Source organism: Haliotis rubra, unplaced genomic scaffold (assembly GCF_003918875.1).
Source record: "Haliotis rubra isolate DU_JTF1 unplaced genomic scaffold, ASM391887v1 Scf347, whole genome shotgun sequence".
NCBI lineage: Eukaryota > Metazoa > Mollusca > Gastropoda > Lepetellida > Haliotidae > Haliotis > Haliotis rubra.
The window spans coordinates 194,963-207,240 of record NW_025767021.1 but is presented as its reverse complement, the minus strand read 5'-3'; the positions used below and the strand labels follow the sequence as shown (position 1 = coordinate 207,240).

Below are 12,278 nucleotides of genomic sequence, written 5' to 3'. Positions count from 1 at the left end.
TAACTTCATCTTAAACTTTCATTACTTTATAAGTTTGATTTGATAATTTGCGACGGGGGATTATGTCACCTTAGTGACAATGCTTGTTTACAGACTGCAATCATATAGCTGGAATATCACAAGCTTTGATGACAATGTGCTGAATGAACTGAAGTTACACAGGGCTACAGATAAGGGGCATACAGGCGTAATGTATGCCTCAAATCAATTAAGTACGACATAATATAAGATTTCAAGCGTATTGTGTACGCACATAAATACCTTTGTACGTCTTACATTTAATTTTCGTGTGTATCGTGCAAATGGAAATCTCTTTCGTATAATTACTTGTCAAGTTTCTTTTACGCGAAACCCGATTTGACACATGAGGAAACCCCGACACTAGGAATCCCTTGCGTTGTCATGCAACGATATGCGTCACTATTTTTCGATTGGCTAAAAACTACACTGTTCCTATTTATATCCAGTCGGACCTGACATTTTGTGCATCACGCGGTCGCTCAGTTATTTCTCACGGGTCTTCAAATACAAATACATGGTTGGAAATAGTGATCGATGAATCGTCCAGACAAACCACATCACCAACTCGCTCACACAAAAACATGCCAGTACTCCTTCAAAATTCTCAGTACACCTCCACTTGCAATATGATGTGTAAGTACACTCGCACCCCCAAAAGTTATCTGGAGCCCTGGTTACACATTGACTGTGTTTGTTTCAGCCTCAGCAGAGATGGACGCTATCAGGAAGCAGTATACCAAGGTGCTGGATGCGTACGGTTGTCTGGGAGTCCTAGGCGTTAACTTAGGTAAATACAGACATATGAACACCCAAGCACCTGTGCTATGTGCTGGGTATTGCCCCTCAATGTCATGTACAGGGAAATACATGTGTGTATTCAGTAGAACATGATATATACAGTTGTGTGGGTCTCTTTGAACACTGATTTCCATTTGTGCAAGATAATGTCATCTACATTTGTCATTAGGTTCACAGAATTGTTAGTATTTTAATTTGTTGCCAGATTATTTTTCTAAAGGATTAGAAATACATTGCTCTCTGAATGGTAGCAATCTTGTTCATAAAGTTTTTCGGGAATATGTCATGTGTTTCTTAAAAGCTTGGTGCTCTGTTCCACAAAATGATCTTGACTTGGCTGTTGTGACTGGATAGCTCCCGGTAGTATACATTAGTAAATAAGGCAGACCAGACATGGAGATCATATTGTTTGTAAGACAGTTTGCCATTCTGGTTCAACCTGGAACGGGGCGGTGGGGTAGCCTAGTGGTTAAAGCGTTCGCTCGTCACACTGAAGACCCGGGTTCGATTCCCCACATGGGCACAATGTGTGAAGCTCATTTCTGGTGTCCCCTGCCGTGATATTGCTGGAATATTGCTAAAAGCGCGTAAAACCATACTAACTCACTCACTCAACCTGTAACAGTCCTAGTTCCTTGACCATTGACAGGTCGAGAGAAGATCATGTACCTGGTGATGGTGTCGGGTTATCTCTCTGTGGGGAAGATTGCAGAATCAGAAGTGTTCAAGGTGACCAGTGTTCAGTTTGTGTCATTACGCAATGAGCCTACAGATGAAGAGAGGATTGTGGAGCTTCGCAAACTGCTGTCATCTGGAACCTTCTACTTCTCCTGGTCTCAGACAGGCGCCCCCTGGGACCTCAGTCTGTGTGCACAGCGAAAACACCAGCAGGACACAGAGACAGACAACAGATTCTTCTGGTGAGTAGAGGTGTAGCGCTTCGGGAAACATCATCCATTTTAATCTCCAAGGATGGAAGACAAATGGTTGACAAGTTCGAAGAATGTGTGCAGGAATAATCTTTCCAAAGCTTAGATTGCTGTTGATGAAGAGTTCAGTGGCAGCATATGTAGTCATCTTGACTCTGATAATACACCTAGAATGATGGGCAGCCTTAGGTAGTCTTACCATTGCTTGTCATGGAAAACTGAGAAGATCAATGGTCAGACTCGCTGACTTGGATGATTGTGTCCCAGATGCATAGACTGATTTCTTGATATCAATCCTTGTTTGTCTGGTCTAGACATGAGTATTTATAGACTGCCCTAATATTGCTGGAATATTTGTTGACTGGGTCATATAACAACAAACAGACTGACCTTTTTTTGTAGTATTGATGTTGTACAGGAGTTCTCCATTTACTGTCTACCGTAGTTTTGTTAATCTTTAAATGTACATGATTAAGTTGCAGAGCCAACAAAATGTATTTGATCCTATGGTGTTCCTAATAATGACGTTTGGTTATCCTCACACTGACATGACCCATTCTTCCTAAGCTGGATGTGTTGACATTATCAAGTCAGGATGTATTTTACTGTATATCCAAGTAGTTGTATGTTATTTTCTCAAATATTTTGCTCAAAACTTGTTAAGAACAGTCAACCAACAATGTCCTTTTTAGTGGGAGGATTGTTCTTAGCAACAGTATACCATATATGTACATAAATATTACTGTGTAAAGTTGCATATGGAAATACACAGCCTTCATCATGACGTGCTGCATGAGCCAAGTGGATAAAGCTATGCTTCCCATTTCAGTGAAGAAGTTTACTTACTACACTTAACTCAGCTGTGGTTATGTTCTAGGAACCGGATGCTGCATGTGCACCTGCAGAGATACAGCATAGACTGTGGTCAGTGGCTGCTGAAGATCATGTGTGGTGGGGTGGAGATCCGCACCATCTACGCAGCTCATCGCCAGGCCAAGGCGTGTCTCATCACTCGCCTCAGCTGTGAGAGGGCAGGCACTCGCTTCAATGTGCGGGGAACCAATGATGACGGACATGTGGCCAACTTCTGTGAAACTGAACAGGTACAGCAGTAGATAACGGAATGTTTGTGTCAACATGGTTGGTGGATGGCTAGTTGAGTTGATGGTTTGTTTGTCTGCTTTGTTTGGTCCAGATTCTGTATCTACAGGCCGCTTGGATGTTGGCCATAGTGGAGCTACTGTTGCAAACAGTAATATTTACTCTTTCTCTGTCTTTCCTTCAGGTGATATTTCTAGATGATCAAGTGAGCTCTTTCATCCAGACGAGAGGATCAGTGCCATTGTTCTGGGAACAAACAGGAATACAGGTGAGTACCAGGAACACTTTATTCCTCTCAGGACAGACATTTGGTAATATATCATTATCATGATTATATTCTGATGTTATATTTACTTTGTCATTTTTTTGTTTTCACAATACATAGACATACAATACCATTACTTGCAGGTTGGCTCTCACAAGATCCACATGTCACGTGGGTATGAGGCGTCTGCTCCATCCTACGACCGCCACCTGCAGATGATCAAGAAGCAGTATGGCGATCAGGTCCTTGTCAATCTCCTGGGATGCAAGGAAGGGGAGAAGATGCTCAGTCAAGCTTATCAGGTAGATGGGCAGGGAAGCTTATTGGCACAAAACACTATCCAATTTGTAAAATTGTTCTACTCACTAGAGGTTTATCTTTCATCATGAAACTAATCAACTTTTAGCTGATCCCAAATTTCCTTGACACAAAACACTAAACAACAGCTTAATCCCTCCCTTGATCTCATCTGTATACTCTATGCACTAATCCCTCCCTTGATCTCATCTGTATACTCTATGCACTAATCTCTCCTTGGGTCAGTCCATTATGCCAGACAGGTAAATGCTGTGTGTTGTTTTAACTAATTGTAGGGGTACTGGGGTGTAGGGGTAATGGCATGTAGGGGTTATGGGGTACAACCTCTGCAACACATTATACTGAGAAACTGTATATAATTTGGCATCATAGATGAATCTCATGAAAGGCAGACAAACCTAAATATTTGTTTTATAAACTACATAAGACTGACATGATGTATTAGCCTGAGATTTATCACAATGGTATTTGCAAACATTTGTTTGTGAGTAAACTAACAATGCTGTTGTCATGATTGATACAACCTCTGCAACACATTATACTGAGAAACTGTATATAATTTGGCATCATAGATGAATCTCATGAAAGGCAGACAAACCTAAATACATGTATTTATTTTATAAACTATATAAGACTGACATGATGTATTAGCCTGAGATTTATCACAATGGTATTTGCAAACATTTGTTTGTGAGTAAACATACCATGCTGTTGTCATAATTGATAGCTCTGTAATCAGTGGAGTATCTGTACTAAACACCTCATGTACCTGAATATGCTGCATGCTCTCAGTTGTAAGGTTGTTGCCTTGAGTTTGGTGTGTATGTGATTCAGTTTCAGTTATTACAAGCTAGGATTCTACTTGATATGTATCAGTTATTAGTAGGACAAATTCCACGACTGGTATTGGTAAGTTGAACATATTGTTAGATAGGTTTCAGTTTGTGGTAGATAAGCTGTACTCAGTGGTAGGTAGGCTTTAGCAATTGGTCCGGAATGGTTAATCCAGGATTATTAAGGCTTGTTTGTTCATCTCCCAGAACCACCACAAAGCCTCTGTGCACACAGTCAGGACACACCCTACTATGAGTTCGACTACCACTCGGAAGTCAGAGGCAATCTTAAAAACCTGGAAAAGCTCAAGAGCAAAATAATCAAACATGTTCACAACTTTGAGTTTTTCTACTTTGAGAAATCAGGAATCAAGAGGTATGTATCCTGACTGTTGTCTTCTTTACCTTGTCACACATTGTATATATATATTGTGATCTGAGTTGCCAGTGTTTCCTGATGTCCAGAGTAACATGTATGTGTTGTGTGTTCTGTAGACAGCAGACAGGGACCATCCGGACCAACTGTGTGGACTGCCTGGACCGGACAAACTCTGTACAGACCATGATTGGGATGGATGTAAGTCAAGCCATATCATTGGGCAGGGATGATCAGGCCCTAGATGGTTACATAGGTGGGGTGGCTGTTGTAATTACCAGTTTCTGGCTTAGTTGTGGTGTAACCGCGTGGTTAGAGCATATGCTTGTCATGTTAAAGGGTCTGGTTCAGTTCATCATATATGTACACTTTGTGATAATGCTATGATATTGACTATTGAATGGCAGCTCACTCAATAACTGTGTTGGTAATGTTTGAAGTTTTCCCTCAGATCCTTCCGAAGCAGATTGAGAATCTGGGACTCTCCAACAAACCACAGATGCTGTCAAGGTTTCAGGAGGTGTACAAGCAGATCTGGGGGCTCAACGGCGACCATGTTAGCAAGATCTATGCTGGAACAGGGGCACTTGGTGGTGGCAGATCTAAGGTATGGCATCAGCTTCCTCCCAGCTTGTTGTGATGTGAAGGTGTGTACAGTATCACTGCAGATGATGTTAAGAACCCAAGTCAGACACTATCCTTTCTCTAGGTAAGAGTGTCTAATGTGTATATTCATAGTACCATTCTTTCTGGATCTCTTTAGCCTATACCAGTCAAGTAATGGAAAATTATAAACAACAAATGTATCCAACTATGTAAAGACATTGGGGGAACATTATGATCCATTAATCCTGATTATATTTAACAAATGTCCAAGATGTGGGCCCACAGGTAAGGAGCAAATTCCAGAAAATTTGGCAGACAGGCCACAGTGATTGTGTCAAGAAGAATGTGAAGGTGCCATTGGAATGGATGATAAACTTAAGGGATGTTTTGGCTCAATACCAAATTTGGGTGTCATCTTTACTTGTATTCACTGATGAGGGAAAGATGGTGTCACAATCGGTCTTGCTTCCTTCACAGTACTCAGACGCAGCTAGATCGGCAACTCGGACCATACAGAACAACTTCCTTGATAACAGTAAACAGGAAGCCATTGATGTCCTGTTGCTAGGCAGCTCTTTATATGGAGAACTAGCAGACAAAGCCAGGTCACTGCTGAGTCCTCGATGTCTTCATGGTATGTATACAACTATCATCACAGCACTGTGGGTGCGCAATCTCTCTTCCTCTCAAACCCCCCACCCCCTTCTCCCCCCAAATTTTCCCAGAGGAGCATATATTTCCTCTCCTCTCTTTCCTCCACAATTTAGCTGTTCAGTTGATAGATTTGGAAGTTTTTCAGTACAGAGACTGTTCTTACTTTGATATGTGATTGCAAGGGTGAAGCTGTGAAGCTGTAGTGTGATGGTGTGTTACAGTTGCGCCAAGCATCCTGTACAGCATGGTGCAGAGATACAAAGAGTACACCAAGCCCACTCCACTCAGGGTCGGTGTGGGAACCTGGAACGTCAATGGAGGCAAGCATTTCCGCAGTGTCGCGTTTAAACACCAGTCTGTCAGTGACTGGCTGTTGGATGCACACAAGAAGGCAAAAGCAGGCAAGTTTTGATTGTGACACAGTTGGTTTAAAGAGTTTTAATATTAGCTTATGGATCATTATTTAGTGCCAAGATGATGTAACTAAAATGGTTTGTTGTTTACAGGTACCTTGGAAGATGAATCAGTTGACTATGAGAAGCCTGTGGACATTTATGCAATAGGGTTTGAGGAAATAGTAGACTTGAATGCAAGCAACATCATGAGTGCAAGGTAAGGAATTTGTAATCCGATAAATCACCTTTCCTACACTGTGATCCTTGCTTGTATTTCTGTTGGGCCACAAGCCTGTGAGGTGATTCATATTCACTTGAATTTCAAGTAAAATTTCACTTTGGTGACTGAAACATTGATAGCGTAAGTAGAATGATAGTAATGTGAAAATAATCAGATACCTTAACATGACTCTTTTGATAAAACTTGACAATAAGCCCAGCACATGAACAGGATTGGAGGAATCATCACATCCTAAATTATTTAAGCAGTCAGTCTTTAATGGTAGAAGCTTTTATTGATCTTGCAAAACAAAATCAGCATCGGTTTGATCCAAACTGATATGTTGCAAATGTAGAATTAAAAAGAAGAAACAGTTGTTGTATGACATAGTTATTACCTTAGAAAATATACACCATTATGAGCCATTTTACATTAGGAACTGGGATAAAATAGTGTCCCACGCCATACAGTGTATAGTGAGAAAATGTCGTGACATATGTAAGACTAGATTCCATTGGTGTATTTGTCCTGCTTACAAAAAGTTGATTCTTTTTCATATATTCCTCCTTGGGGTACTTATAAACATTTAAATGTCCATTTAAAATCCCTACGACAGTTGTAACAATATTTGAATAAAATAGGGGGTGAGACCACCCCTACAGGGCCCTACAGCCCCCTACAGCCAAGAGCAGGTAACTCTTGACTATAACCTCGTACCTCACTTTCCATGCTGTCGTTTCCCTGGCTAGACGTGGGTCCACTTCGACAAGTGGGTCCCTAAGCGACAATGAGGGTTTCTTTTTTCCCTGCATGGGCGATATGGAGACTTGTTCTGAATATTTTCATTCATCTTTTTGTTGTAACTTGGTATCTGTCGCTGTGTCGGCTTGCCAGGTGCGTGTCAAGATGGCGGACAGGTGCCTTCGCTATCCTTCCTTTGTGGTTTGCAATGTTCAGTGTGGTTATACTTTATAGTGTTTTATTTGTATGTTTTGACATGTGGGGCGTTTGTTTCCGCTGCTAGCATTTTCTATATTTACGCTATCAGTCGTAATTGTTAGTTATGTTGCAGTGTGTCTTACTTGTTATTATCAACTTAATGCTTACATTATCTGTCACGTATATGTGTTGGTTATATTGCATTAGTTGTGGTTGCCCATGCATGTTTTTTATCATATGTATGTATGGGTAGGTTACTGCACAGTTTTTATCACTTGTTGCAGTTTAAATCCTCTGCTTCGTGCCTCGCCTCTATACCCGTGAGGGACACTCACGAGGTGTGCTTGCGATGCCTTACGGAGGCCGATCATGAGGAGAAGGGCTGTGCAGCGTGTGCTATTTTTACCCCTAAGACTATTAAGTCGAGACGGGTTGATCCGCTGTTTTACAGCAATTTGCTTCAGGCGGGGGGTGATATCTGGGGCCAGGATCCCCCGTCCAAGCGCTCTCACGGTAAAAAGAAGGGGTCCTCGGGAGCCGCCTCCTATACGGAATCGGCTCCCAAACGGGCGAAGGTTACTAAGGAGGCTTCCACTGCCCCTGTCTCTCCTTCTGTATCTCCCCTGTATCTATATCCCCTGCACCTACTGTTGCTTCGGCACCCGTTGTTACGTTTGATGCATTAACCAATCTATTTCAGGAACAGATGTCGTCCGTGAAATCCCTGATTGACACGGCGCTGTCTGGGTTCCGCAAGGAGCTCAGCTCGCCTGTCATCAGGGGTGGATCGGACGCATCTGGGGGGGTTGGCTGCGGCCCGAGCTCTGGCTCGGGGAACGCGCCTCCTCCCAGGCAGCTTGATCCTGGCTTCGGCTCAGGTGATGTCGTGCCTTCGGCACCTTGTGGCGACCTAGCTTCGGGCTCAGGTTCGTCACAGGCGCCTGGCGCCGGCGATGCAGGTTTCATCCTGTCTTCGCCTGGTGCCCTGACTGGCGCCCTGACTGGCGCCAACCCGTCGCCCTCGGCGCCCGACTGGCTCGGGGACACCTCGGCGCCTGTAGGGGCAGGTTTCTCTCTGGCACCTCGGCCCCCTGGTCTGGGTTTCACCCGACAGGGCGACCCGACACTTCTGGCTCCTCTTGACCTTTTAAGCCCTTCGTGTTCGGCCTCTGTGGTACCCTCGGCGGTCTCTCTTGATTATGAGGGTACGGCAGCCGGGAATTGTGCCGAGGTTGACATGGAGGAGGATGAGGGGAGAGAGGAGTCGGAGGTTGGGGTCCCGTACTCCTTTGGGTCATCCCTGCAGCAGGTTCGCGATAGGATTGCTGAAGTACTGCCCAAGGTGGCTGTCCCCGTGCAGACGCCCGATCCCGTGGAGTTTCGGCTCCCGGGGGAGGCTTTCGCGCCCAGCCGGGTCACCGAGGTCCGCCTACGCATTTTTGCCGTCACTGGTGAGTGAGGTAGTTAATCCTCTCCTTACTGGTGCCCATACTCGGTTCGATTTACCGGACGTTGGCAAACGGTATCAGTTAGGAGAGGATGCGCTATTCGAGCCGCCAGTAGTTGACGAATGTGTTTTCGCCTCAGTTACCCTCATTAGCTTTGGCCAGGCAAGGCAGGTGGCTTCCCCCTTTTCAAACCAATGCGCCCACGCTGAAGTCTGCATGCCGGTCCTTTGAGGAGTGTTACCAGTGTGCAGCCCAGCAGTTAAAAGTGGCTGTCCACTCAGCTTACCTTACCGGGCGCTACAGGGTCAACAAGAACTTGTGGTGCCGACTAGCTCAGGATGCTCATTCTCATCTGGCTCTTTAGGTGCTGTGCCAGGATGATGGATGCCGCCACACTTTGGTTGTCAGGCGGGCAGTGCCATCTCATCCCTGTCGAGACAGGGTCCCTGTTTCCTGGGCACTGCACGGGAGGCTGTGTCCACCTTCGACTCTAAAAGACCCTCCATTCCTCCTCCTCTTATGTTCCTGCCCCGCACCCGTGGACTGTTCAAGCGGAGTACTAGAGGCTCAGGCCTCTCCTTCGCGACAGGGATGTGCTACCAGTTATTGCCCCTTGCAAGCGGAGACTGTCGCCTGTGGGGGTGCCCCAAACGTCCCTGTAGGCGCACTATTCTCCATGGGTCCTGCCAAGGGTGTTCACAGTAGAGGCAAACTTATGCTAATCCCCTCCATGCTCAGTTAGCCAGGTCTCAGGGCAGGTGTTGTTACCGTACCTGGGTGTTCACGAAACTTATGCTTCCCAGCTCAGTTAGCCTTAGGTCCTCAGTTAAGCAGAGCATCAACACTGCGTGTGATGGATATTCTGGTGTCACTGGGCTGGATTATCAACCTAAAAAAATCAGACCTCGTTTGGACGCAGGATCTGGTGTTCTTGGGGTCAAGGTTCAACACGGAGCAGGGGATTGTTTCCCTCGCTCCGGACCATATCGTCAAAGTCCAGAGGACTGTGTTACAGTTTCTCGAGTCGCCCCATGCGTCAGCTCGAACATGGCTTTGGTTGCTAGGCAACATGGTGGCGACAGTGGATGTGGTTTGGCGTGCGTGTCTGAGGATGAGACCCGTTCAGCAGGCGTTAGCGCAGCTGTGGTCCCACTCGCAGAGCTACGAGACTATTCTTGCGACGCCCGAGTGGTTGATTCCTCACTTGCGGTGGTGGACGGAAGTCGGGAATTTGTCCAAGGGGATCCCTTTAGACACCCCGACACCTTCCCTCTCAGTTCAGATGGACGCCTCCCTCACAAGATGTGTTCGTGTGTGTGTGTGGGGGTCCTGGGCGACCACTCAGTCTCGGGCATATGGTCGGAGCGGGAAGTCAGCCTGCACATCAATGTGTTAGAATTGAGAGCAGTCCGCCGGGTGTTCGAGAGCTTTCGGGAGTTTGTTCGGGGCCGTGTGGTTCGTCTAGAGATGGACAATCAGACGGCCATGACTTACATCCTCAAGCAAGGCGGCACAGTGTCTCCGTCACTCCTTCAGGAGGCGTGGCAGTTTCTACTATGGTGCGATCAGTTCAACATTCGGGTTTTGCCTGTTTATCTCCCGGGGGTAGACAACGTGCGTGCAGATGCTCTCTCATGGCGTATACTAGCCCCACATGAGTGGATGCTCGACCGGGGGATATTCGGGATTATCTCCCAGTTGTTCGGTCGATTCCAGGTGGATCTGTTTTGGCGTCTGGGGTTCCAGATTCCTGTGTTTTGCTCTTGGATTCCGGATCCCAGAGGGCGCTAGCCAACGATGCCTTTCAGCTAGATTGGACGGGCAGGGTACTGTGGGCGTTCCCACCGATACCACTGATCTCCAGGGTCCTGTCTCAGCTGACCGCGCAACCAGCTCGGCTACTTGTGCTTCTTGCACCCCTTTGGTCGGCTCAAAGTTGGTTTCCGGTAATCATCAGGTTTCTGGCTCAGCCTCCTGTTCTATTACCTTTTCGACCGGACCTCCTATCCCAGAACGGAGCGCCCCCACCCGAATCCCAGGATTCAGTGGGTGGCTTGGCCGCTGTCCGGGATCGCCTCCAAGCGAGCGGAATTCCTGCACCAGTTGCAGACACAATTCTGGCTTCGCGGAGGGATTCGACAGATGTTCAGTATGAGGATAGATGGGCCTGTTATGCGCGCTGGTGTGTCAACAGGGGGATTCTTGATCCCTTTTCTGCAGATTTAGTCTCTGTGTTGGAATTCCTCCAGTCTCGGTTGGATGCCGGTCTAGCGGCTTCAACTGTTCGAGGTTATTCTACGGCTATTTCGGTTTTCCATATTCCTGTTGACGGTGCACTCTTGGGGCAGCACCCTCTTGTGCAGCGTTTTTTAGCAGGCGTGGACAGAATCCGTCCGGTTGTCCGGCGGATTAGTCCCCCCGTGGGACTTGCCAATCGTTCTTGATTGGCTGTCCGGTCCACTATTTCACAATCTGTCGGCTCTTTCACTCCAGCTGTTAACGTTTTCTTAATGGCTGTAAGGCGCTTTTGTTGCTGGAATGGCGGTAACTTCAGGCAGGCGGGTAGGTAGGCGATATTCACGCAATGTCGGCCGATCCCCGCTAAACTGTTTTCACAAAGACAGAGTTAGCATACGGCTGCCTGATACTTACCGTCCTAAGAGAGATAGTGCCTTTCATGTGACGGCGCCTATTGAGCTCCCGGCTTTCACTCAGCCTCCCCTGCCCGGTACCTCTCTACGACGTGCTCACGCCTTAGATGTCCGTAAGACCCTTAAGGCTTATATCAAACGAACAAGGGGTATCCGTAAGGATAACCAATTGTTTTGTTGTTATGGCGGGGTCAAGGCTGGTCTTCAGGCGAACAAGCAAACCATATCTAGGTGGCTTGTCTCTGCCATACATATGAGCTATACTCACAAAGGTCGTATCCCACCTGAAGGTTTGAAAGCTCATTCGGTTAGGGCAGTTGCTACATCGAAAGCTTACGCTGCAGCCCTGCCCATTGAGGAGATCTGCTCCGCGGCTATTTGGAGCCGACCGAGTATGTTCATCCGTCATTACCAACTTGACAGACTCTCCAGTGAGCGTGCTCGGTTCGGTCAGTCAGTTCTCTCCAGTGGGCAAGGTTCCACCTCTCTAGCCGATTGAGCTTTCGAGGTTTTTATGCCATGAACCATTATCTGCCGATTTTAACTGGTGTTGTTTTTTTTAAACTTTTACCTATTCCCTATGTGACGGGTTTTATATGGTGATGGTTTTTATTCCCATGTCTTCTGTATTATTCCGTTCTGCTCTAGACCTATTGCCTTAGAAACCTTTGCTTAATAGAAGTATTACGGCATTTTGTTTCTTGGGGCTTATTGCTGGATTCCC

The 12,278-nt window shown here is 46.2% G+C and overlaps 1 protein-coding gene across 1 annotated transcript in view; it reads left to right on the top strand.

Moving 5' to 3' along the window:
• LOC124284894 (synaptojanin-1-like) overlaps positions 1 to 12,278 on the top strand; it is a gene marked incomplete at its 3' end in the record, with an annotated part of 31,713 nt that overhangs the window by 5,460 nt on the left and 13,975 nt on the right. Inside the window, 16 exon segments of the mRNA XM_046721024.1 lie at positions 722 to 808; positions 1,469 to 1,739; positions 2,626 to 2,851; positions 3,034 to 3,117; positions 3,258 to 3,416; positions 4,473 to 4,490; positions 4,493 to 4,641; positions 4,761 to 4,842; positions 5,093 to 5,248; positions 5,725 to 5,881; positions 6,123 to 6,302; positions 6,408 to 6,513; positions 7,907 to 8,030; positions 8,156 to 8,333; positions 8,670 to 8,906; positions 9,823 to 10,418. Of these exon segments, the coding sequence (XP_046576980.1) occupies positions 722 to 808; positions 1,469 to 1,739; positions 2,626 to 2,851; positions 3,034 to 3,117; positions 3,258 to 3,416; positions 4,473 to 4,490; positions 4,493 to 4,641; positions 4,761 to 4,842; positions 5,093 to 5,248; positions 5,725 to 5,881; positions 6,123 to 6,302; positions 6,408 to 6,513; positions 7,907 to 8,030; positions 8,156 to 8,333; positions 8,670 to 8,906; positions 9,823 to 10,418 (2,810 nt within the window).